General features: G+C 53.5%; 2 protein-coding genes across 14 annotated transcripts in view; one reads left to right on the forward strand and one right to left on the reverse strand.

Annotated features, from left to right (window-relative positions):
• The window catches only part of LOC132217058 (xaa-Pro dipeptidase), a 467,255-nt gene that overhangs the window by 270,833 nt on the left and 169,330 nt on the right, over nt 1-27,092 (forward strand). The gene's annotated exons all lie outside the window — the stretch shown is intronic.
• Nucleotides 845-13,409, reverse strand: LRP3 (LDL receptor related protein 3). 9 transcript variants are annotated; one of them, XM_059666998.1, is made up of 7 exons: nt 12,966-13,409; nt 11,181-11,228; nt 5,490-5,661; nt 3,739-3,953; nt 2,029-3,256; nt 1,721-1,853; nt 845-1,500 (listed from the first exon to the last, which is right to left on the reverse strand). In XM_059666998.1, exons 1-7 carry the CDS (start codon nt 13,036-13,038, stop codon nt 916-918), a joined length of 2,454 nt encoding a protein of 817 aa, XP_059522981.1. In that variant the 5' UTR covers nt 13,039-13,409; the 3' UTR covers nt 845-915. The 9 variants fall into 9 exon arrangements, with proteins under 9 accessions (XP_059522981.1, XP_059522982.1, XP_059522983.1 ...); XM_059666999.1 differs by having other exon boundaries at nt 5,490-5,628; nt 12,966-13,408; XM_059667000.1 differs by having other exon boundaries at nt 2,140-3,256; nt 12,966-13,405.

The raw sequence follows: 27,092 nt of genomic DNA on the forward strand, positions 1-27,092 counted from the left end.
TGCCCCAAAGGGACATCGAGGATTGGGAAGCAGCGGGTGTGCCCTCCCCAGGCCCAGCAAGACCTGGCTGCGGCTCAGCCTCTCCCACCCCCTGGGAGAGTCCACGGATTCCCTCCAGAGCGGCCTTTGTTCCCATAAATCCCCACGGGGTGAGTGTCAGGACTCCGGAGCTCACACCTCACCCTGGTTTACAGGTAAGGAGACGGAGGCCCTGAGACAGGGGGGGGATGGATTTGGCCGCTGTCAGCTTGTGCCTCAGCCGCTGTCCCCTGAGAAACATCGAGCAGCATCTCCCCGGGCCTCCCCCTCCCCCCACCCACATTCTCAGTGCCCCAGTGCCCAGGAGATTGACCCTTCCAGCTAGAGGGCAAGGGTCATCAGCCTGGCCAGGCCCAGGCTTACACCACAGGCATGAGTTGGGGGCAGAAGCCTCCTGGCCCAGCTCCTCCGGGTCCTGCTGGGAGGATGGAGAGCTCAGTGCCAACAGAGCCGACCTACCGTGGACGTGGACGGGTTCCATGTGCCCAACAGCTACGTTCAGTTCAGGCACAGCTCTGGCGCCCTCTGGGGTGAATGAAGTGAGAAGCCACAGACAACACCCCAGAGAGCTCTCCCCTGGTCCTCCTGCTTCTCTGGAAACGGGTTCCCAGAATGGAGGGGGGAGATAGAAGTGAGACCCCAGGTGTCTGTGTGGACACGGGACCACACCGAGGGGCTCATCATTCCACTCTCCCCCTGCTGAACCCCCACAGCCCCACCCGCCTTGCCCACCAGAAGGGATGCTGATGCGGCAAGCTGGCGGGATTCTGGGTGGGCCACACTGCAAGAAAGAAGGACGCAGAGGCAGGGTAGAAACAACTGTATATTCCCTGGTTACAAAGCGGGGCTGTGGCAGTCACCAGCGCGTCTGGTGGGTCAGCAGACCAGCAGGGCCTCGTCGTCACTGGCCTCCAACGTTGGGGAGCAGGGGGGTGGGGGGCTCCTGCAGACACCCAGTGGCTCTGGTGGGTGGGGGCCTAGGGTGCTGCCGGCAGTGGGGGCTAAGGAGTGAGGGTCCTGGGCCGAGCAGGGCTCCCGAGGCGTGTCCACAGAAGCTGGGCTGTCCATCAGAGGGTCCCTGCAGGCCTTTCTGTCCTTGTCCACTGGCCTGTACTCTGGGTCCTGCAGGCTCAAGGGGGGCAGCACAGAAGGCCCCACCTCTGGTGTATGGACGGGGGCACTGGGGGACCCATCTCCAGCTGCCCCAGCGCTGCCTGTGTCCGTAAGGGGTGCTGGGGGGTCCAGGGCGGCCCCTGGTGCAGGCTGGAGGAGCCCGTCACCCAACACTGTCTGTGAGGTGCGCGCAGCAGTCAGCAGTGGGATCTGTCCTCGCGGTGCCCGAGGCCGGTGAAAGAGCCGGTTCCACAGGCGGCCGAGCCGGCGGCGGGAGGGTCCTCTGCGGGAGGCATGCCTGCGCATCTGTCGCCGCATGGCTGTGCGAAGGTTCTGTAGCACGGAGGCCTGGAGGGTGGGTCGGCGGCTGAGGGGGCAGAGGTCAGCACGACCCCCAAGGGACCCGAGACCCCAAGAGACCAATTTGTCCTCCCCATCTGGCCACGGCCCCCATGTCACCCTCCCCCGGCCTCCCTTCCCGCCTCCATCTACCCCACTTTGTCTCAGCATTCCCGCAGGTCCAGCCGGGATCTGAGGACTGTAGGGTCTCATGCCCTCTGGAGCTCACCTGGGATGCACTGTAGACAGGGAAGTCCTCCACGGGTGGAATGAGGCCCTGGGCAATGAGCTGCCCATAGGACGGGGGTGCCTCCCGCCGCACAAACTCAGCCTCGAGGCGTGTCATCTGCGTCTCAAAGGCCCTGAAAGCAAGGGGCAGAAGGGCAGCATAGCAGGGCTGGCCAGGACCCCACACTTCCCGCCTCCCACGGGGCACAGCAGGATGTGGGCCCTGCCACACCCTCCAGACATCCTGAGACTCCTGGACCCTGGATGCACAAGAGAAGTCCCACATGGGTGGCCCGAGCCCCAATTTACCCACAGCCGTAGGAACAGTGAGCCCAGAGCCTCTCTCCAGAGAAATGAAGAAGCTGAGGCTCATGGCCTGTGACCCCAGGCGCCGGGCAGCAGTGAGGACCGCCCGCCCACCTGTACTCCTGCGTGCGCAGTGAGTAGAGCTTGAAGGCGCAGCCCAAGGCGATGACGAGCAGCAGGCCACAGACCAGGCTGCCGATGAGGGCGGCGGTGATGACCTTCCGGGGCACGGCCGCCAGGCAGCCGTGCTCATCGCTGCCATCCTGGCAGTCCTCCTGGCCATCGCAGCGCCACGTCTCAAAGATGCACAGGTTGGTGCCACAGTGGAAGGTGCCAGGCTGGCAGGAGAAACAGTTCTTCTCGTCAGCGCCATCAGGGCAGCTTTTCTGGTTGTTGCAGCGGTCAGCAGGTGTGTAACACAGGCCGCTGCCACCCTCGCAGGGGTACTGGTCCGGAGGGCAGGCGGGGCAGCCCTGTTCATCTCGGCCGCTAGCGCAGTGCCACCAGCCATCGCAGCGCTGTGGCTCCGAGAAACAGCCCTGTTCCCCTGTGTCACCCATGTCGCCCTCGATGCTGCTCCCACACGGCTGCTCCCACGGGAGGCAGTAGCCCTTCACCTGGTAGGTGGCGTTGAAGCCGTGGCCAGCGCTGCGGGCGCGGGCATGGTAAGCCACAGTGAGGCGGCCCTGAGCAGCCTCAAGGCTCACGGGCCGGTGGTTGCTGCGGTAGGACAGCGTCTGCAGCAGGCGGTCCCCACGCTCACCCAGGCCCTCGTACACCTGCACGTAGTCGTCATAACCCAGCCGCAGCTCCAGCTGCAGCAGCACACGCCGCGTGTCTTGTGTGTCCACCAGCCATGTGCAGTGAAGGTCCGAGGGCCCTCGGGCTGCACCAAACAGGTCTGGGGAAGCAAAGGAGCCATAGAAGCTGCCCAGCCGCCGGCCACATGCCAGGTCAGGGCAGCCAGCCTCATCGGAGCCATCGCCGCAGTCCTGCGTGCCGTCGCAGCGCCGCTCTACAGGCAGGCAGCGCGTGGAGCGTGCCCCGCTGCAGGGGAAGGTGCCCCCAGGGCACAGGCTTCCGGGTGGCTCGGAGGCAGGCGCTGAGCAGTTGCCCTCATCAGAGCCATCGCCACACTCATCCACAGTGTTGCACTGCCATGGGCCCGGCAGGCACTTGCCATTATCACAGCGGAACTCATCTGCCTGGCAGGATGCCTGGCCTAGTTTCCCTGTGGAATGAAGAGAGCAGAGGAAGATAGTCAGGGGAGGGCAGGGCCTCCTCCAGCATGGGGCCTGAGGGCCAGGAACGGGCAGGGTGGCTCCCCCATTCCAGCGGGGCCTCTGCAGGGCCAAGGAAGAGGCAGGAGACATAGAGGAGAGCCCCTGGCCTCACATGGCCACCTGAGGCATAAAGACCCCTCGAATGTCAGGTAAACTAAGTCCCTGACCTGAGGTGCAGGGTGATCTGGGTGAAGGGGTGAGCCCCCACTCTAACCAATTCTGGAGTGGGATCAGTGACCTTGAGGGACTCCAAGGTACGCTGAGGCAGCAACATGACTAGTCCCCGTCCCACCACTGTGCTCAGCCTGATGGGGTTCCTGGAGGAGACCCAGCGGGGAGCAGGCAGATGGGGGGTGCTGCTCTGGCCCCAGGCGCCCACGTGGTGCACTGAGTGCTCTGTGGTGCCCTGCGATGCCGTTGCTGGTGTCACCTCGGATGTATGAGAGACGGAAGCCCTGGGCCTGGCCGGAGCTGGAGGCATCAGAGTGGAAGAAGATCCAGACATGGTCCCGGGCGGAGATGAAGGCAGGCGGGATGGCAGAGCCACAGAGCCGGAAGGCCTCCTGGCGGGGTGGGGCCGCTGGGCCCAGCATGAGCCAGTCCAGGGAGCACTGGTGGGACTCCTCCACGTCAAAGTTGCGGAAGCTGCAAGGGTGGGTAGGCAGGCAGGGCCCATGTGGCCAAGGACCAGCAGAGAACTCAGGCCTGAGCTTAGAACAAGGATGGCCAACCCGACCCTGTACCTCCTCTCCTCCACTCCCAGACACCCAGGGACCTGAGGGCAGGTCCGAGAAGAATAAAAAACTCTGAACAGTGTCCTTCACATCAGACCCTGCAGCTCTGGGGAGGCCTTGTCAGCACACACATAGCATCCCCACCCCAAAGCCAAAGTGGAGGCCTGCCCAGTGAGGAGCCCCATCTTGGGCAATTCCCTCCCCTGATACCTTCCCAAGTGGGGAGACCCAAGGCCCCAGATCCCACCCACACTGGGTGTGCTGGGACAGACCCTGCACAAACTCACAGGCCTGTGCACTGTGGGGGAGGGGGCATGCCCCCAGGGCGGGGCTAGGCTGGGGCTAGGTGACAGCTTGTCACCTGGGAAGAAATATATCAGCCCTGGACCTCTGGCCCAGGCTGTGGGACGAGCAGATCATAGAGCCCGGAGTCTTTGGAGGAGGGTGAAGTCTTTGAAGAGAATGTGCCTGAGAGCCACAGCCCTGTGACCACGGGAAAGCAGGCACAGACACTAGGACACCCTGACTGTGCCAGCACATCCCATGCTTTGGAGCTATGGAGTAACCGGGGGCCTTCTGAGCACTGGCATTTAGGAGAGTGACTCCCCAGCCAAATATCCCCATGGCCACCCAGGCCAGGAGTTCCAGCATCTGTTCACCTCAACCCATTTCCCTCTGCATGTCCTGCAGCTGGAGCACCTGGGCTCCTGCTGAGACTGCCCTGAGGACCCTGGAGAAACCCTAGGTGCTAGCCACCCCTGCAGGACAGAGAAGATACCTCTGCCACCTCAGAGAGCTAGACCATGCCTACCAGCCCACAGGGCTCCCATTCCTGGCAGGCCTGAGGTGACTCACAGCCCCCACAGCCACTGAGAGAGGCTCAGGGCAAGACGAGGCCCAGCTCCATGTAGCCAGCCACAGAGGCCCACAGAGACCTGGGAGCTGGGCACACTCACATGCTCACAGCACTCATTTGCTTACAGCACACTCATGTTCACACCTGACTCTCACACGTACACTTGCACACTCACCTGCTCACATTTGTCCTCCTAATTTGCTCAGACATGTGCTCATGTACATGCATGTGCTTAGACACACACATGTCATTTATACCTGATTGAGCTCATACACATACACAAGTACACACGTGCTCAAACACATACACTCACATGTGCCCTCCACACCTGCTCACACATGTGCTCATACATATACACTCACACATGCTCACATACATGCTCACATACATGCTCACACATGCACTCCATGCCTGCCCACATATGTGCTCAGTCACATGCACCATCACATACATTCTCTCTCTCTCTCTCTCTCTCTCTCTCTCTCTCCCACCCTCCCTCCCTCCCTCTTTCTTTCTCTCTCTCTCACACACACATTTAGCACTTGCAGACCCATATAGGTTCCCTTGGACACCCCCCGGGGACTCCCATACCTGATGGTGATCATGTCGCCACGGTCACCCTGGATGTACCAGCTGCAGTTGGTGCCCGGCGGGTAGTTGAGGGGCCAGGCCGGGCTATAGATGACGCCACGCCGTTCTGTGTGCTGCTCCAGTTTCCCACTGCAGGCAGCTGTCAGGAGAGGAGGCGAAGTGCTGGCCTCACCTTTGGGTAGGAAGTGGGGGGAGGCGGGGACGCTTAGCTTGAGCACAGGCCTTTCCGAGGTGTGATAAAGGCCAGCCAAGGGTGGGCATAGCCAAGGGCAAGGCCTCTACTTGAGACTTCATGGAAGTGGTGTACATGGAGGGACAAGGAGCACCCACACGGACTACGGGCAGCCGTAGCCCCCACCCCACCTGTGCACAGAGCCTAGGCCTGATCTCCCCTCCCTGGCAGGGCTGGAAGCGTGCCCAACAACAACTCCCCTCGGCACCGCTTGGCAGCCTCTTGGCCTTGGCACCGCAGTTCAATTAAGAATTCTGCACCCCTAGACCTGCCTGACCTCCCTGGGACTTGACAAATACAGCCCTCAGTCTGAGAGGAAAGAAGCTCTGTTCACCCAACACAGATGTGAGTACCTACTATGTGCCCAACACAGTGCTAGGCATGCTGAATAAGACAGGCTCTGTGAACTCACAGGCTGCGGAGGGCGGAGGGGACCAGACTGACTTTATGCAGATCCCCTGGTGGAACGAAAATAACAAAACAGGCCTGAAGGGAGGGGCAAATGTCCAGATGGGGCTGGAAACCCAGGCTGGGTCTGATTACACAGAATTTGGGTTTTATCCTGAGCATAAGTGGGAAGCCACTGGAGGTAGATCTCGTAACCAGATGAGAAAACTGAGGCTCCGAGAGAATACGTGGCCAGCCCATGGCCACACAGCCAGTAAGTGGCAGTCAGAGTCCACCCTGCTTCTCTGGTACGGCCGTGCCTGCGCCAACGCATTTATGACGTGTCACCATGCGCTGTACTAGGGACCAGTGCAGAGGTCACACCTGCCAGCGTGAGTGAGGGGCCACCATGCCCCTACCCCCACGGCTCTCCTCACCACGGGCTCACTATACCCTCTTCATTATACATGCCCTCCACTTCCCAGCCTTCCCAGGACCAGGCAAGGCCCCTGCCCTTGGCTGCCCCCACCCCTCACTGCCCCTTCAACCCTTCACCACACTGCTTCACTGAATCCTCCCAAAAGCCTGTGGCAAAGGCGGGCCCTAATACAGACAGGAAACCTGAGGCTCAGGAAGACAAATGATGACCTGAGTCCAGTGCCATCACCTCCTCACTCTCCCACTGCCTGGCACCTTCCACTGTCTCCCCGGAAGCAGGGGTCTCTGCTGGCTCTCAACACAGCTGCACAAAATTTTGTCCTCATGCTCACAGGACAAGGACAAAATTCATCACAGTGGCACCAGCCCCTCACCTCTTCTGCCTCATCTCCCCCTATAACCCATCTTTCCACTCACAGCTCCTGTAGTACCTCCCATGGGAGGGAAACTTTGTCCTGTGGCCCCTGGCAGGATGCTCTCCCCACCCATTAGCCCATCCACTCCTATGGGCTTCAGCCCAGTGGCCCCTTCCCCAGGGGACCCTCCACTAGGGCTCCAGTCCCCCCCGCTTCTCTCCTCCACAGCACCTGCCATAGCAGCAATTTCCCTTTGAGTTGTGCTGGCTCTGGCTCAACACTGTGTCCCCAGGATCCCACACAGGGCCTGACACCCGGCAGGTGCTCAATAAATATGGGTCAACGAGAACTGGCCAGCCCGAGCACCTGCTTAGCATTTGGAGGCATGAAACCCCTTCCACTGGGGTCGCCATGACCATGGAGGTCCGGTGACCCAATACTGTGACTGCCAGGGAGCCAAAACCCCCATTCCACAGCTCACAAGAAAGTCAAAGGACTTAGAAGAAAACCACCACCACGTGACCCTAAAACAAGGCTGACCTCGCTCAGTTCGCCCTCAGAGCCTCGATGGTACCAGGTCAGAGAGACGCTAGCCAAGACTCTCCACTTGGCACTCACCCTCGGAGGCTAGCCCTCCTGAACTTCAGATTTCTCACCCATAAATGGGAGCGATGCACGCTGGTCATGGGCCAGCAGAGGAAGGACTAAACAAACAGAATGGCCTGGCCACTCCCTCTGACAGGTGCGGCCACCAGCTTTGTGGACCTCACAGGGACCCTGGCTGTTGGCCTGGAGATACCCTGAGAGGTGAGGGGTTATGCAAACCAGAAGAGACCTTCTCCTCTGGAAGGTGCTGGGTGGGAGGGTCACAGGCAGGGGGGCCTAGGCTGCTAGAGCACATCTTCCCCCACACGGAGTCTCTGAAGCACTGGCCTCTGAGGCAGGGGCCCAGGTCAGGCAAGCTGGGAACCACCGTATCCTCAGCCCCAGGACAGGATCTGGGCAGAGCAGGGCCCAGTCAATACCTGCTATGGCCTGGAAGCCTTCCCCAGAGACGAAACACTCAGAGGCCAGGTCTCTCACCCACACCGGCGGGAAAGCCATGCCTGCGTGCCGTCCCTCTGGCCAGAATACTTCTCCCTCCGGGACTGATGTCTGGAGGGAGAAGTATTCTCTTGCAGGGGTCAGGAGGCCTGTTTCAGACCACCAGCCACGTCAGGAACAGATGACTGGACAGCTGCCAGGCCAGCTCTGCCTCTCAACAAAGCCTCCGACAACACATCCCCCAAACAGCCTCGCTCCTGAGGGGCCCCCAGAGCTGCCCCAGAAATTCTCACATCCGGGGCAGCAATGTCATTCAGTTACTGTTTGCTCTTCTCCAAAGCGGGCCACAGAGAACACAGTTGTGTCAGCCCAGCCACGCAGAGTGAATGTGGAGCAGGAGGGAAGCCGGGGTCAGTGCAGGAAGCTGGGAGCTCTGGTCAGGGCCTCTTGACTGGACACCTCTTGGCGATGGGCTTGGAGGGTACCACCAGCGCAGACAACCAGCCCCAGCCCTCTTTGTGGTAGCAGGAAGCCCACCCAACACCGGATCCAGGCACAGGCAGGAGAAAGTGGCTTAGGAACCCAATCTTGGGGCCTCTGCTTGTCCATCATTAAAATGTGGTCAGTGGGTGCACTTCTCTGAGGGTGGTTGGGAAATCTGGAGAAAGTGGCAGGCAGACATTCATGGGACGGGTGAGTGGGAGGCTACGCCCCGTGGGAGCTGAGGGTTGTGACAGGGTATGGGATGGGCCAGCAGTATGGGGAGCTGGGAGGACTGTGTGTTTGGGGAGATACTGGAGCAGAATAGAAGATTTGGGGGGGTGCTTAGGAGACACTCAGAGAGATCTAGCAGAGCTTTAGCTGGAGGGGACCTGTGTTCACTCGGACAGAAAATTCCCTTGGCCCTTGTGGCAAAGTGGCCTGCTCAAGTGGGCAAGGGATGATGGGGCATTTTTTAGAGCAGCGAGCGCCTTTCCTTCATCACATACTCTTGAGAGGGCCTGAGCCTGAGGAAGCACAGCTGCAAGCCCGGTTTCTAAAGGCCATCAATACCCCCAGACAACCTGCCTGCTGTCACCAGACCACAGGAAGCTGGGACCCCCACCCCAGAAGCTCAGAGAAGCTGCCAGGTGAGTGCAGAATAGCCTGAAGACCTACCCAAGCCACCCCAGGTCATAGTAGCCACATGGCAGAGCCCAGAGTCCAAGGTGCAGGAGGCATTAGTCCCGGGGCTGAGATCCCCAGGACAGCCCAGCCAGGCCCTCAGGAGCCCAGTGAAGACTGGGAAGGGGCAAGGGGACAGTCCTGATCCAGGATCCTCACAGTAGGAGTCACAGGGAAAATCCTGAAAATGCAACCATGGAGCCCTGGGTCAGAGGGGGAGGGGGTCTCAGCTTCTAAGCTGTCTCTTAGCAACGCTAGAGGGGTCAGGGCTGGACTCCAGAAAAGGTAGGACTCAGACCACCACCTGTGACCACACAGACTGTTTGCAGCTCAAGACATGGGGACACTGAACACAGGCACCATGATGTGGACAGAGGCCCCTGGAGCTGGACAATGTGGACCTCCTGGGACTGAGGTCTTGATAACTAAGAACAAAATGTGCGGCGCTCGGTGGCTGTCTTTCCCTCCCTGGCTCTGTGGGTGAACCTCATGCCTGTAGCATCTACCCTGGGGCACAGGCATGTGGCAGACATGTCAACCCACCACACCAGCAGCAGGGCTGGCCTGGGGCTCACATCTGTGAGACCTGCACGCCGTCCCGCTCCCTCACAGCCAGCCAGTCTTCTCCTGGAAATGGTGAGGGGGCCAGGACGCCAGGCAGGGCTGGGCTGACTCCGTGCTGAGCAAGGCAGGGCCCTAGGCCAGCAGAGTCAGCAGAGGAGGCGGGCTGCAGGGAGCCGGAGCTAGTGTGCAAGGAGAATCGGAAGGAGACTGACGGGCCGGGTCTGAGAGGCGGGCCCATGAGAGCGCTCTGTGGACTCTGGGCCTCCCATCCGTGACCTTGGCTAGCAGAGACACCTCTCTTTGAACCAACCTCAGTGAGTTTCTGCTAAAGTTGAGCCCTGGGCAGAACTAGAAGTCCCCTATCTCCTGCCCCTCCATGCAGCACAGCAGATAGCAAACAAATCAGCAAGTACCCAGATTGGGGACCACACATTCTCCCAGCTTCCTGAGGCCCTTCTTAAATGTCTCCTGGTGGCACCAAGGACCATGAGAGTCTCTAAACTTACCCATTTGCCAAACCCTGGCAACCCCCTCAGCAAAGAGCAAATGCCCTCATGGGCTCATCCTCCCTTCCCACTCCTGACAGTCTTTGCTGCACTAGGCACATTGCACAAGCACAAAGATGGCCAGTGGATGGACAGACCCGGTCTGACAGGCAAAGGCAGGGGCAGAGCTCCAACTGTGTTTTCTCGGATATTATATGTCTATTTGGCATCCATTCATTGCAGGGCCAAACTACCGGTCAGCGTGTTCACCTCTCTCCTGCATGCTGGTTTGTCTGGAGCCTGCCTTTTCCCAGGCCGGCTGCTCCAAGGCTGAGCCCCCACCCGCCTTCTTACCTGATTCACACAGCAAGCCAATATTTCCCCTGCCTTAAACCATCCTAGCCAATTCTAAACGGTTTGCCTTGCCCTGCCTTGACGTTCCCACAGAAACTCCAATTGATGCTCTGGCCTTGGCCGCCCTGCATCAAACCTGATCGAACTTGTGGCCCTGCGTGGTGTGGCCAGTATCCCTTTCTCTCAAGACACATACGTAACAACTTCTGTCAATGGCATTGACCTCTCCGTGCCATCACTCAGTCATGCCTTTATAAATTAAATCCCAGGTATAATTCAAAAACAGACAGCATCTCTGGCAGCTCGTGGCCCTCGGGGAACCCCACAGCCTACAGGAAGTACAATCTGCCAACTAGACCAGGCGGTTTGCTAGTGGTATTAAGCCACCATGTGTCAATACCATGCTGAGTACCTTGCCTCGTTCGCTCATTCAACCCCAATAACAGGCTTTGAAGTAAGTCTTATTATTGCACCCATTTTATAGACGTGGAAACTGACATTCAGGGAAGTTTAAGCTTGCCTAAAGTCAAACAGCCTGTTTGGGAAGCAGAAAAGATACACTAGGACTGACCTCAGAGGTAGAACCCGGACCTTGAAGGCCTGTCCTCAGAGGTTACTAAACCGGAAGGCAGGGAAGAAGGGAAGAGGAAGGAAGTGTCTTACTCACCTAAAGCAGGAACTGCGCTGCTGAGCCGGCCAGTGAGAACGATGTTCACTGCGAAAAACATAAAGAGGGTCCAGGGAGGGTGGCTCCTGGGACCTAGGCACCTGCCGTTCAGGGGCCCAAGACAACAGAGCCCGAACTCCAGGCTGGTTCGCTTCCTCTCCCAGAGCAAAAGCCCCGAGCACTGCCACAGAGGCTGCTGCTCCCAGCTGGGCCTGCAGGGACCCCAGAGGGTCTCAGAACCCACTGCACACCTACAGCAGAAGAGCGCAGTGCGCAAGCCGGGCTGCACCTGACCACTCCTGCCACTCCCCATGCCTGGGAACTCTAACTCACTTGGGAGGGGTATGTTCCTGTCTCCTGTTGGGTTTGAGAAGCTCAGGCCTGGACCACCCATCAGAGAGGGGCCCTGGCTCAGCCCGGGCAGAGGCCCTGCCTGTCCAAGGGGTTCCTGCCACCTCAGCCACTGCCAGCCAGGAGGTAGGAAAGACGTTCTGATCCCCCATTTTACAGGGGTGCTCGCCTAGCAGAGGTCAGGGGCGTCTTTACTGTGCCACACTAACCTTGAGAAGGGAGGCAAGGAACTCTCCTGCCACCCACCCCCTCAAGTACCGCCCCCCCCGGGGGGTTTGTCCTCTGCTTTCCTGCAGGGGAACCAGGAGGAGGGTATGGGCAAACCCAACTTCGCAGTGGGTCAGGGCGCCCCCTCCACCCAACATTGTGAGCCAAGGAAGGCAGAGGGTGTCTCTGAGGGTTAACCCCACCTGGCGAGGAAGCAGGGGCAACTGCCCCCTCTCGGGACACCCAGGCTCTGGGCCACATCTGGGCAGGGAGGGCCGTGGGAAGCCAAAGGGCTGTCCGCCTGCCCTGCTCGCCGGGGAGCCCACCCAGCACTCAGAGTCCAGAGCACCGACCACCAATAGGTTGGGGAGGGAGCACTTCGAAGCTCACACAAGAGGCAGGTGTCTTCCCTCACACACACACACACACACACACACACACACACACACACGCGGCACCCTGATTCTTGCAGGGACAGGGGATCATGTAGCTTCAAACCTTCAGGTTTCTTTTTAACTGTCATTTCAGGAGCTTCAGCAAACCTATGGGGTTCCAGTGCCTTCCTCAATGACACCACAGGGTGTCCAGGACTGACCCCAGGCTCAGAGAAGGGCCTCCCCCCTTTATCCTGGTAAATAAGGGGCCATGTGCACTGAGGGTCTAATGAACTCTTTCCTTCTCTCCCCGACATAGGGCCCTGGAAAGGTGGGCAGACAAACTCCTGGGTAGGGCGGGAGCCCTCCTGGCAGGCGCCTGGCCTGCACGGGCCCCTGGGCCTCCCCAGGCACCACTGAACTGAAGGGGCCGGCCCTGGTCCCGGGAAGACACAAAAGGGGGCCTGGGGCATTCTCGGAGCGGCCTCCGCCGGGCATCCGGAGTCCAGGCTCCGGTCAGCACCGCCCCCACCCTGACTACGGGCAGAAAAAGGAGACTTCCTGCGGGGGGGGGGGGGGGGCGAAGGGGCAGCCGGCCTCGCCTTTGTCCGCAGCTCCGGAGGCCCCGGGCGCCCGCCGCCGCCCGCACGCACAGCCTCCCCGCGCATCGCCCGCTCGGAGCCGCGCGGGGCCGGGGTCGCCCACCAGGCCCGCGACCCAGCAGGCCCCGAGCTCCCGGGCGCCGGCTCCGGAAGCCCGGCCGCAGGGAGAGGGCGGGGCGGAGGTCCCGTCCGGGCGCGGCGGGGTCTGCGAGACCCGGGCCCCGACCCCGCGGCCTGCGCGGCCCACTCACCCAAGCAGACGACCGCCAGCTGCGCCCGGGCGCCCGGCGCCCCCTCCGGCCCCGCGACCGCCCGCAGCTCCATGCCCGCCCCGGCCGCCTGCAGGCCCGCCTCCTGCCCCCCGGGTCCCGCTAGGGCTCCGGCTCGGGCTCGGGCTCCGACTCCCGCAGCGGCTGCGGGCCCGGCGCGGGTGGCGGCGTCTTGGCGAGGCGGCGGTGCAGGCCGGCGGCGCGCGGGGCCACATCGGCCGCGGCGTCACGGGCCCCGCGGGGGCTCAGCGGCGGCCACCAGGGAGGACCCCCGCCCGCCGCTGCCCCCACGCCCCGGGCGCCCCGCCGCGGCCGGCCTGTGCCCGGGGGCCGCCGGCGCGCCCATGCCCCGCGCCGCGCCGCGCAGCCCGCCCGGCCGGTGCCACGGGTGGTGGGTCCGCAGGTCTGGGTCCTGCCGCCCGGCCCCTCGCCCGCCCGGAGCTCCGAGGCCGCGCCGCGCCAGCCACGTGACGCGCCCGCCGAGCCGCAGTGGCGCTGGCGGGGAGGGAGGAGGCGCGGGGCGGGCCGGGGCGCGCGCCCTGCTCGGGTGCTGGACAGCTCCGCGCCCGCCGCTCGGCCCGGTCCGCGCCCTCGGGCCCTGGAGCCCGGCCCTCCGGGTGGGCCTTTCCCCCGGGGCCGAGTCAGCGATGGCCGGGCCTCCCGTGGTGGAGCCCGGCGCCCGGAAGTGCCGGGCAGCGCGGGGAGGAGGGTTGGTAGAAGGTGGCAGCTAGAGAAAGGAGCTACACAGGGCTGCTCGGGACCTGAGGGCAGGACAGCCTGCCCCTCCGGCCCGACCCCCTCGTCTGCCACAGCCCCAGGAGCCATGCCACATCCCTGCGATGAATCCCTCTGTGCACAGCAAGGCCTGTGAGGGGATATTGGGGGCCACTCTCTGAGGCTTTGGGAAACGCACCCCTCCCAGCGGCCCCTGGGGAGTGGAGAGGAGGCCTGCTTCTCGGGATTGGGCCGCCATCTGAGAAAGCAGTCAGCAGAGGTGGGCCCAGAAGAAGCAGAAACCTGGAGAGACATAAAGGAGGGTTGAAAAGGCCATTTAGGGTCAAGCAGGTCAGCCCCCTTCCTTGAGAATGATGTGAAACCTGACGTCCCCAAAGGTTCCTGGCATGGAGGCTGGTGTGGCCTGCCCACCGCCCGCTGGGGCTCAGGACCCTCCGCACCCCCCCCCCCCACCCGCCTTGGATCAGAGCCTGTTAAGAGAGAACGTTGAGAGGAACTGGTGTTCTGTTAGTAAAAGTTTTTAGTTTTTCTGGTTTTTCTTGTTCTCTTGTAATTTCTTTGATTTTTCCAAAGCAGACTTCTTCTTGGGAGATGTATTAAAGGATTTGAGAATAAAATAACAAGATAAACAATTCATGTATGGTGAAGAGCACTAGCCTGCCGTCATCTGGTGTCTGAATTTCCTCAGACTGCTCTGCCTTTGTGCGTGGCAGAATGGCGAACCGTTTGGCTGGAGTAGGGGCACGGCAGGGAGCACCGCAGCTCTGTCCCGTCTTCAGTGTACACAGCGCGTTACCTAAGGAATCCAGCGTGAAGACCAGTGCCAGGAGGAGTCCTGCTCAGAGCCTGAGACAAAAAGAAAAAGATGAGCCCCTACACATACCCATCAAAATACCCTCCCATATTTTGGATCAAAGGAGAAAGGTTAACAGAAGTTCTACAATCACAAAACATGACTATATTAAAGCTCTGAATTGCCTAAATCTGGTAACAGTTCATTGTCAACCCTCATAAAGCCACATGGCAGGGGACCACCAGCCATTGCACAACAGTGTGGGGTCATAAAACAAACAACAACCTATCTTGATTTAAACGTTTGATCACTTGTTCATCATAGACTTTTCACATTTATTTTTATTTTTTTAAACATAGTTCATTTTGCCACTGACTGCTTCTGTGGGTCTGTTGGTCCTCCTGCTAGGCTAGGGTAGGGTATGGGGGCACAAACTTAAACCCTGCCCATATTGAGACTGATTGACACCCCATTTCTGGTTTAGCCCCTCCGTGGTCTAGTATCCTACAGGCTGCCGCCCTCGGCGAGGGAGGGGGGCAGTTTGCTGGGAGTCCCCCGGGTAGCCCTGGCTCAGTCCTCTCCCCCAAACCACCTCACCCCACCTGGAACAGTTTCTAGCTGCAGGATTCCACAGCCTGGCTGCAGGCACCTGCTCCCTCCGCCTCTGCAAACAGCGGGGATCAGGGTCCTGCGAGCGGGAAGCCGGCCTTCCCAGTTAGGAAGCAGCAAAGACGCTGTCACTCAGGTGTGTCCCGCGAGACGTGGACTGTGGGCCTTTGAGGCCTTCTGCAATCTCTTCCAGGGGTGAGAGGACGAGCAGGAGGGGGAGGGAAGGGCACAGAGGTGTCCCACATACATCCCTGTCCAGAACAAGGGGCGCTGCCGTCGCCCCATCAGTGGCTGCGTGCCCTGAGGCTGCCACAGACACAGAGTAAGCCACTGCCTCTGGAGAGAACTCTCGCCCCCTCCCATCCGCCCCCCTGCAGATGTAAACTGAAGCCCTCTCCTATCCAGTTGGTTGCTGGGTACTACATAGAGGATGCTGAGTTGAATGGTAATTATCTTTCTTGAATTCAAATAGTTAGAATATAGCTGAGGGTCAAAGGTCAAAAGTAGCTTTGGCAAGTAAAACTGAAACGAGGTCCTACGACCACCTGGTCCAGGTTTAGTGCAGATGTCTTCCTTTCTCCAAGGAAGACAAACCCGTCATTGTCCCACCTGAAATCTAGACTGGACACCTCCCCCTCTGCACTTTCCCTGTTGCACCCAGCTCAGTTCGTGGCCACATCACTTACTGAGGAGATAACTTCTACTCCGATCTTCCCACACCGTCCATCACTGAGTGCTGATAGTCGCCACATGTATCTCCAGTCTGTCCACTTCTCTCCATCACCACGACCACCTCCCTGGTCCCAGCCACCATCTCCTCTCTTGGACCTCTGCAGAAGCCTCCTAAGTGATCACCTGCCTCCCAATCGACAGCTCATATTTTTGACAAGCAACGTGATCACGTCCCCTGCAGAAAATGCTACAGAACAGACTTCAAAGTTTTTAACCTGAGCCTGGTGATCCTATGGGACTAGCCCTGCCTACCAAGACCCCCTCTCCAGCCAACTCCTTCTGTTCTCAGAACGTTTCCACTCTTCCCAGAACTAATTCTGACCCTTCCTCTGTTCTGCCAGGACACCGGTCAGGAAGCAGAGCCAGAGTGCATTTGGAGGACTGTGAGCAGCCCTCGGAGCAGCCTCGCCAGGGCCCAGGGCCCCCTGGAGAGAAACATCCCAAACACCCAAGGCCAGCGACTCAGCGAGCCCGTGGTGAGAGGGGAGCTCTGTATGCCTCTGTGGCCGGTGTCTCCTTGGGCAGAACCCATCCCTGGGTGTGTTATAAGGTTTCTGGGGGCCCCTGCAGATGAGCGTCCCAAGACAGTGTCTTCTAAAAGGCTATTTTTCTCTCACAGACATTAAAATTCCTGCTTCTCTAATGATGTTTTAAAATCTCAGCCACTTAAGTAGAGACAAACATGAAAGCCTGTGACTGTGGGATTTCTGAATGGCATCTAATATTGTACAACTTTTAAATAAGATGGTGGGAGGGCAGGAAAGGAGGTAAGGAGAGAAAAATCGCTTTAGGAAAAGGGAATTAAGGTTTATTTGAATTAAAAATACTAAAGATATCCAAACCACAATGAGATGCCACTTTATATCCATTAAAATGGCTATTAGAAAGAAAGAGAGAAGAAAAATAACAAGTGTTAGCAAGAATGTGGAAAGTTAGAATCCTTGCACATCGCTGATGGGAATATAAAATAGTGCAGCTACTATGGAAAATAGTTTGGCAGTTTCTCCAAAGGTTAAACATGGAACTGCCATATGACTCAACAATTCCACTTTGGGGCATACAGCCAAAGAATTGAAAGCAGGAGCTTCAGGAAATACTTGCACCATCATGTTCATAACAGCATTATTCACAATAACCAAAAGGTGGAAACAACCCAAGTACCTTGACAGGTAAATGGATAAACAAAATGTAGTATGCCCATACAACGGAATATTATTCAGTCTTTAAAAGGAAGGATATTCTGCCGAAACCGGTTTGGCTCAGTGGATAGAGCGTTGGCCTGCGGATTGAAGGGTCCCAGGTTTGATTCCGGTCGGGGGCATGTACCTGGGTTGCGGGCATATCCCCAGTGGGAGGTGTGCAGGAGGCAGCTGATCGATGTTTCTCTCTCATCGATGTTTCTAACTCTCTATCTCTCTCCCTTCCTCTCTGTAAAAAATCAATAAAATATATTTATAAATAAATAAAAAAATAAAAGGAAGGACATTCTGACACATGCTATAACATGGATGAACCTTGAGGACATTATGCTAAGTGAAATAAGCCAGTCACAAATGGACAAATACTGTATGATTCCACTTACATGCGGAACCTAGAGTATTCAAATTCATAAAGACAGAAATTAAAAGGGTGGTTACCAGGGGCTGGAGAGAGGGGCAATTGGGGAGTTAGTGTTTAATGGGAACAGAGTTTCAGTTTGCGGGGAGGGAGTTCTGGAGACAGATGGTGGTGATGGTTGCACAACAATGTAAACGTGCTTAATGCCACTGAACCACACACTTAAAAATGGTTAAAATGGTAAAGTTTGTGTTATGTATATTTTACCACAATAAAAATACAGTGGAAATAAACTGGTAAAAATCAGGGTTGTCACAACATTTCCACCTGTGAGAGATGAGAGATGAGGCAGCCAGTCTGCATTGCTGCTTTGGGTTTAGTGCAGCTTCCTAGTCTCTGCCTTCCTACAGCCTGTTCTTTGGGGGAGAGGGGACAAGGCTTGATGCCCAGTGCTTGCTCCACCCTGTAAGGGGCCCAGGCATCACCCCCTCCACCTCCCACCCTCCTCCCACCACCACTCACTGATCCGGCCCTGGCACGTCTGCAGGCACATCCATGGTGATGGGCCCGGTGCGGCCACACACATCCAGCCATAGCTGCTCTCCAAGCTACTGCTGGCTATTGCTGGCTCTCACAACCTTAATAGACCAGCAGCAGTAACATCACTTCACCTCCTGTATCGAGCAGTAATTTTAAAATTATAGGCCTGGAACAGTGATGGTACGCGTGTCGTAGAAGCACCATTCAGAAAAGGGAAAAGGCTTTTATTGCAATAAAAATGTTAGCACCAGTTCACCCCTTGGTTTACATAACCCTCTCAGCAGTAATTTTGGATGCTGAGTACAGTTCCAATCTTCAAACAAACAGCTCCCCTCGGCCTTGCCGAAGCACTCAGAAGTGCCCTGAAACAATAATCATTTGTGTATTGATTTTGGGGGGAAATCAATCCAATTCAGTCCACCTCACTAAATTATTAATGGAGCAAAGCACATCAGAAGCCCGAGGTGGGTCAACAGATAAGGTTTGTTTCTTAACCCTGTTGCTGCCACAGGAATAAAAATTACAGGTTGAGATGAGCCTGAGTCCAGACATACACACGCAGGTCTGGGAAACGCAAGGCTGGAGGGATGGTTAGGGAAGCCACCCGGACAAGCCTCACATTTCAAGGCGCAGCTGTGGGAGCTGAAAGCATCCTGCTGAGGTGGCGCTTAGGCCGGCTGCCTGTCCCTGTCCGAGCTCCTAGGACTCCCTGGCGGCCACACAATCCAGTGGAGTAGTGGGCGCTAACCACCACCAGGGCCCCTCCTCCACCATAGTGGGCAGCGAACCTTTATGTCGTGGACTTCATGGTTGTACGTAAATCAACTCATTTTTATTTTATTTAAGTAGTCCTACTTCAAAAGGAAATTTTATATCATTACCTTGAATGTAAACCCAGATTTCTAGCCCTCAATAGGGAATCATAAATATGTAAACATGACCAAAACAAAACTGTACATTCTGTTGCCTGCATGCCTGTTTCTCCCTCCACCAGGGAGACTGAAGTAGTCTAGCCCCAGCTGGTATTGCTCAGTGGATAGAGCGTTGGCCCACAGACTAAAGGGTCATGGGTTTGATTCTGGTTAAGGGCACAGACCTCAGTAGCAGGGTTGCACCCTCCCCAGCCCAGGTAGGGGTGCATGCTGGAGGCAACCAATAGATGTGTCTCTCTCACATGGATGTTTCTCTGTGTGTGTGTGTGTGTGTGTGTGTGTGTGTGTGTGTGTGTGTCTTCCCCTCCCTTCCACTCTCTCTAAAAATCAATGGAAAAATATTTTCGGGTGAGGATCAACAACAACCAAAAGTATTCTATCCCTGGCTGGTTTTGCTCAGTGGATAGAGCATAGGCCTGGGGACTGAAGGGTCCCAGTTTCAATTCCAGTCAAGGGCACATTCCTGGCTTGCAGGCTCAATCCCATCAATGATTCTCATCATTGATGTTCTAATTTCTCTCTCCCTCTTTCTTCCTCTCTGAAATCAATAAAAATATATATTTTTAAAAAGAGTAGTCTAGACACACTGGCACACTGGCAACAAAACAGGGAATTTCTCCTCAATTGCATGAGAAACACTGGAGGACAATTGAAGAGAGAATAATGTCCTTGCGTTGGTGGTATTTCCTGCAAGACGTGACAGCTCTGATCCAGGTCATCCGGGTCCTACTGGAAGTCACCCCAGTGTCCCACAGGCGGGAAGACCGCCATGATAAAGCAGAGGCTCTGGAGTCAACCTGCTGACTCCAACTCCCCACTCACTCCCCATGGGAGCAGGTTTCTTAACTTTTATGAGCCGTGGCTCCTCATCTGTAAGTAGGGCACAACCATACCCACTTCACTGGGTCATGAGAAGAACAAACAGCATTAATTCCTGTCAGGCACTTACAACAGTCCCTGGCCTTGAGTAAGCACTCGGTAAAGGCCAGCCACTATCCAACTACCCCCTTCCACGAAAACTCCTATTAAGTCTTCAGAACCCAGGTCAGCTATCCTCTCTCTGCCCTCCCAGAAGGAGATAAAATTTCCTCTGCCCCCACTGCTCCCTCTGTGCCTCATGCTATGTGTATTTTACCACACTAAAAACGCAGTAAAAATAAACCAGTAAAAGTCAGGGCTGTCACATTTCCACCTGGTGTCTTTATAAGAAGAGGAAATTTGGACAGCGATGTGTGAGCACGGAGAGGAAAATGCCACATGAGAACATTGGTAGAAGGCAGCCGAGGAGAGAAGTCTCAAGAAATTAAACCTGCTGACACCTCAATCTTGGACTTCCACCTCCAGAACTGCGAGAGAATCCATTTCCACGTGTGATATTTTGTTATAGCAGCTGTATGTGACTAATACAAGGACTGGGGAGAGGTGACATGCAGGTAAGTAAGGGAGCACAACACCCCGGGGTGAAGATAAGTGCTCTGGAGAAGCCATGGGATCAGGATGGAGGGATTGCAGGTGGCCTTCAAGCTGAGAACTAAATAACAAGGAGCAAATCAGGCAAAGGTTTGGAGATAGAGGAAACAGCTTGTAAAAAGGTCCTAAGCTCTGCAAGATAACTGCTGAGTGAACAGGTGCCAGGGCTACACTGTTCTCCCTTCCTGGTCCTATGTTGCAGCTGTCTTTTAAGGATGCCCTGCCCTTGTCATTGTGAGCAGTCCAAAGGTCTATTCATCAGCACCCTATCCTGCTCCCTATGAGCAAGGACAGGCACGTGACCAAGACCAGCCAATCACCACCTCTCTCGGGCCCTGGTTCCAGAGCAGGGAGGGCAGGGATGAGAAGGGGGGGCAGGAACTGGGGGGTGAGGAGTTTGGTGGCTGGTCCTTGGGAATGCCCCTTGTTCTGCAAGTGCCAAGCTGGTTCCCAGCGTTGCTGCTGTGGGTTCCATGAACCGCCCCCAGAACGTCCTCTCCCCCTGCCACAACGTCCCTTGGTGGTTAGAAAAGGTGATGGTGGCTACTGTGGGTGAGAGCAGGCTGCAGGCACCAACACTGATGTTCTGCCAAATGTGGCAGCACCCAGGCCCAGAGGCTGGCCCCAGCCATTCTTGTGGGGAAATATGGGTGGAGTGAAAGGGGTAAGGAAGGTGGGCAAGAATTACACAGAGCTTCTTAGGGGAAATTTGTCAAGCAGCAACGCCTGAGGGAAGGTGTGGGGCAGGCTCCAGGACTACACAATAACATTTTTAAATTTTAAATGGATTCAGTGAATCCACAGCGAACTGGTTGGCCAAGATGGGCTCACGGAGTATAAAAGTAACGAATGCTCATTGTAAAGAAAACAAAGACCGACCACCCCGACAATGACATTGCTGTTTTGGCAAATATCCTTCCAGCTAAAAAAAAAAAAAAAAAAAAAAAAAAAAAAATATCCTTCCAGCTGCTTTTTTTTTTTTTAAATGTATTGTGGTAAAATCTGCATAACATAAAATTTACCACTTTAACCATTTTCAGTGGCATTAAGTACATTCACCTGTCGTGCAGCTAGTGCCATCAAGCGTCTCCAGAACTTCCCCACCTTCCCAAACGGAAACTCTGCCCCATTAAATACTAACTCTCCATTCTCCCCTTTTCCTGCCCCCGGCAACCACCATTCTACTTTCTGTTTCTGTGGAGTTGACTCCTCCAGGTACCATATCGGTAGAATCATGTAGTATTTGTCTCCTGTGACTGAGCAAACTACTTTTTTTAAACACACAGAGTTTTTACAGAAATGGAATCATAATAAGTAATTTTATAACTTTTTATTTGGCGATACATCACATGCCTCCACGTTCACATATGAAGTTTCGCACCCTCATTCTGAGGACCGCCACACTCCAGGGAGAGCCGGACTTGTCATTTGGTTGTTTCTAGTCTCTCTCCTGGGCAATCTTTAGTAAATAACCTGTCTCCATCCTCACAAAGTATCCGGCCAGGTCTTTCAGATGAGTGCCTGGAGGTCTGGCGTCTGAGCCACAGGGAGCAGTTGAAACCTGAAGCACATCTCTAGATCGTACCATAGAAAGTGCTCAGCTTCTCAGCAACCTGGGGCTTATCATCAGCCTTTACAAATATTTTCTTATGTGGCTGGAGGAAAAGTACCTCATTACTTCAATCTGCATTTATTCAATTGAACATATTTTCATGAGTATTGGCCATTTGCCTTTCTTCCTTTGTGAATGACCTATTCCTACCTTCTGCAATTTTTTAAGGAAAAAAAGTATTCAGAAATAAAGAGGTATGTGTACTACCCTCAGTAACAAGACCAAATTAAATTGTGCCTCCTTAAGCCTAAATCTCCGATAACAAAGAAAACAAGCAAGTTATCTAGCACTGGAAGTACAGATCTACATTTTCTCAGGTAACTGAGGCCAAGTTCAACTTAACATCATTCCTGGAACCCCGTGAACTGCATGGAGACAGGAGAGCACTGAGATCTGTGGGACAGGCTTTCTTGCACTTGAACCCCTACATTGTCAGCAAAGGAAATTGTGAAAAAACAAGGGCATGATATTTTTTCCAGAAAATGAACAACAGAAAGTTCATTCAACTATTTATTTAAATAACATTATATGCCACTTAGAAAACCAAGAAATAATGTTCTTTACATTTTTCTTTGTGTTCTTTTTTAATTCTATTGAAAAAGAGAAGAAAATAACTCTAGCTTCCTAAATTGTTTCAACAAGAGCCAAAGTCTAATTTGATTCCATCTAAAATGTGTCCACAGTAGCCATGAAGTTGTCAAGTTTGGGAGGTAGGGAGAACACAGGGACACCCAGAACTACTGTGCTCAGTTAAGTCTAGTCATAACAATAATGACAATGACAACAACAATAATAAGAGCTCTCAGGAACATTTAACACCTTCAAGGCAACATGTTTGGGGTTTTTTGCTCCTTGGGAGACAAAAATCCTGAATAATCTTCGCCATTGTCATTGTTGCTCTTTGATATTCTTCGTCCAAAATTCAGATGACCTTGGTGTCCCTCCTTACAACACCCTTGTCCAGGCTGTCCTCTGAGTGCCCTCCATGCAAGATCCTCCATGCAGTAAGTCAACGCGGAAGATGGAAATGGGGGTAGTGCGGCCTGGCTCGGCCACAGTGGCCCGCCACTTGGACTACGGAGGAGGAGGCCACTTGAGGGAAAGTGACAGGTAACGTGGAAAAACTCTCCTCCCCAGAAGAAAACATAAATTGTCCAAGGAGAGACATTTGAGCATTACACTTTCTCCTGCAAGTAAGGAAAACCTTATTCAACTTTTCCTTTGGGAATCTGGCCCAGAGCTTAGGACAGGAATGCACAGAGAAACTGGTAGGAAACTATGCGGTTCGGATCTCCCTTCCCGGCCTTTTTCCCTGTGCCTAATCTGGTCTCTTCCCCAATTTCTGTTTCCTGCAACTGCATGGCAGAAAACATGGCACCCTTTCTCCCCTTCCCCTCCCCCTCCCGCCACCACCATCACCCACAACACCTGAGTCTGAACATTATAGGACAGCCACTCAAGTTCCAACTTTTAGAAAAGGGCTCTAATTGGCCCAGCTTGACCAGGTACTCTTCTGTGTAGGCCATCCTGGGTCAGGTGTCCAGCTGTGGCCAAGGGCTACGGTTATCTGGTCTTGAAGCCCTGAGAATTGACATCAAGTAGAAACCATTCCCAAATATTCTTGTAGTGTGTCCTATAACTTGCCATGAACTTCTGAATTAAAAGGTTTTGTTGTAAATGTAAGTTTTCAATTCACTTGGGTAAATATCTAGGAGTGAGATTGTTGAATTGTATGATAAATATATGTTTAACTTTATAGGAAGCTACCAATGTTCACTCAAGAAGAAATAGAAGCAATCCTGAAAAAAGAACAAAGTAGGTGGGATCTCAATACCAGTTATCAAGATGTATTACAAAGCCACTGTTCTCAAAACTGCCTGGTACTGGCACAAGAATAGGCATATAGATCAATGGAATAGAATAGAGAGCCCAGAAATCGGCCCGAACCAATATGCTCAATTAATATTTGACAACGGAGGCAAGAACATACAATGGAGCCAAGATAGTCTCTTCAATAAATGGTGTTGGGAAAATTGGACAGATATATGCAAGAAAATGAAACTAGACCACCAACTTACACCATACACAAAAATAAACTCAAAATGGATAAAGGACTTAAATGTACGACAGGAAACCATAAAAATTCTAGAAGAATCCAAAGGCAACAAAATCTCAGACATATGCCGAAGTAATTTCTTCACTGATACAGCTCCTAGGGCACTTGAAACTAAAGAGAAAATGAACAAATGGGACTATATCAAAATAAAAAGCTTCTGCACAGCAAAAGAAACCATCAACAAAACAACGAGAAAACCCACTGTGTGGGAAAACATATTTGCCAATGTCATATCTGATAAGGGCCTAATCTCCAAAATTTATAGGGAACTCATACAACTTAACAAAAGGAAGTTAAACAATCCAATCAAAAAATGGGCAAAGGACCTAGATAGACACCTTTCAAAAGAGGACATTCACAAAGCCAAGAGACATATGAAAACATGCTCAAAGTCACTAATCATCCGAGAGATGCAAATCAAAACAACAATGAGGTACCATCTCACACCTGTCAGAATGGCTATCATCAGCAAATCAACAAACGACAAGTGCTGGAGAGGATGTGGAGAAAAAGGAACACTTGTGCACTGCTGGTGGGAATGCAGACTGGTGCAGCCACTATGGAAGACAGTATGGAGTTTCCTCAAAAAACTACAAATGGAACTCCCATTTGACCCTGTGATCCCACTTCTAGGAATATATCCCAAGAAACCAGAAACAACAATCAGAAAGGATATATGCACCCCTATGTTCATAGCAGCACAATTCACCATAGCTAAGATCTGGAAACAGCCTAAGTGCCCATCAGTAGATGAATGGATTAGAAAACTGTGGTACAGCTACACGATGGAATACTATGCTGCGGTAAAAAGGAAGGAACTCTTACCATTTGCAACGGCATGGATGGAACTGGAGAGCATTATGCTAAGTGAAATAAGCCAGTCAATGAAGGAAAAATACCACATGATCTCACTCATTCATGGATAATAGAGACCATTATAAACTTTTGAACAATAATAGATACAGAGGCAGAGCTGCCTCAAACAGATTGTTAAACTGCAGCAGGAAGGCCGGGGAGGGTTGGGGGGCAGGAGGGAGGGGGGTAAGAGATCAACCTAAGGACTTGTATGCATGCATATAAGCATAACCAATGGACATAAGACATTGGGGGATAGGGGAGGCTAGGGGACTGTCAAGGGCGGGGGGGAAAAAGGACACATATGTAATACCCTTTGAAATACTTTAAGCAATAAAAAAAAAGAAAAGAAAAGAAGAAGAAGAAGAAGAAGAAGGAGAAGGAGAAGGAGAAGGAGAAGGAGAAGGAGAAGGAGAAGGAGAAGGAGAAGGAGAAGGAGAAGGAGAAGGAGAAGGAGAAGGAGAAGGAGAAGGAGAAGGAGAAGGAGAAGGAGAAGGAGAAGGAGAAGAAGAAGAAGAAGAAGAAGAAGAAGAAGAAGAAGAAGAAGAAGAAGAAGAAGAAGAAGAAGAAGAAGAAGAAGAAGGAGAAGAAGAAGAAGAAGAAGAAGAAGAAGAAGAAGAAGAAGAAGAAGAAGAAGAAGAAGAAGAAGAAGAAGAAGAAGAAGAAGGAGAAATAGATAAAGTGAACAATGCTAGAACTATCAGCAATTAAATTTGTAATGAAAACCTTCCAACAAAGAAAACTTCATGCCCAGATGGTTTCATTGGTGAATTCTACCAAATAGTGAAGGAAGAAATCCTATCAGTTCTACACAGCTTTTTAGAAAAATAAAACAGGAGGAAAATTTCCCAACTCACTATATGAGGCCAGATTTATCCTGATACTAAAACCAGAGAAAGACTTTACAAGAAAAGAAAACTATAGACCAGTATATCACATGAACATAAATGCAAAACTCATCAACAAAATATTAGCTAATTTAATCCTGCAATATATTAAAAGGACAATATATCACAACTAAATGGAGCTTATCCCAGGAATGCAAAGCCGGTTCAACATTGCAAAATCAGTTTGTGTTATTTGTCCCCCCAAAAATTATAGATCTGGCCCTAGCCGGTATGGCTCAGTTGGTTGGACATCATCCTATGCACTGAAAGGCTGGCAGTTCGATTCCCAGTCAGAGCACATACCCAGGTTTTGGGTTTGACCGGAGGCAAGCAATCGGTATTTCTCTCTCACATTGATGTTTCTCTCTCTCCTTTTCTCTCTCTCTATAAAAATCAATAAAAACATATTTTTAAAAAAGTATAGATCTGTACATCACAAGAGTGGATTTTTCTGTATGCAAATTTTTAGAAACCACACAGAATGTCAGGAAATCAAGATAGAATGTGGCCAGGGACAAATGAATATTTACAAATGGGCGGCTCAGCCACACTGAAAGTTATGAGGAAAAAAAGGAGCTGAGGTGATGTTTTGACTAGATACTGTAAGACTAAAGCAAAGAGAGCTGTGGAGAAACACTGGTTGGCAAATTTGTTTCTCAAACAGATATAGGCTATTAATTCTGAAACTATTTTCCATATATAGAAGAGTTGAACAATAAGTAAATGTATTGGAAATAATGAGGGAGACAGGTTTTTCACTGGCTGAGAAAGAAAAAGTGAGAGGGAATGCTAGAATAAATATTATGGCGGTAGATTAGAGTCAGAAAGATCAGTCTGTACATTTGTTAATGTACATGAGTTTTTGTGTTAAAATGTAATCTAATTTTAAGAATTAAAATGTGGTGGGAAATGTTTTGTTTCTACATTAGCTAACCTATTAAATAATAACATTTTATAAACATATCATTTGTACAAATACATTCAACATTATAGTTTGATTAATAAGAATAACTACACAGCCCTGGCTGATTTGCCTCAGAGGACTGCAGGTCTGATTCTGGTCAAGGGCATGTACCTTGGTTGCAGGCTCGATTCCTCATCCGGGTCGGGGTGGACTTGCAGGAGGCAGCAAGTCGATGTGTCTCTCTCACATCAATGTTTCTTTGTGTCTCTCCTCCTCCCTTACAGGGGCACAGACCAGTGAGGAATAATAAAATAAATAAAAAATCAATGGAAAATATCCTCGGGTGAGGATTAACAAAAATAAAATA

This window comes from Myotis daubentonii, chromosome 15 (assembly GCF_963259705.1).
Source record: "Myotis daubentonii chromosome 15, mMyoDau2.1, whole genome shotgun sequence".
Lineage (NCBI taxonomy): Eukaryota > Metazoa > Chordata > Mammalia > Chiroptera > Vespertilionidae > Myotis > Myotis daubentonii.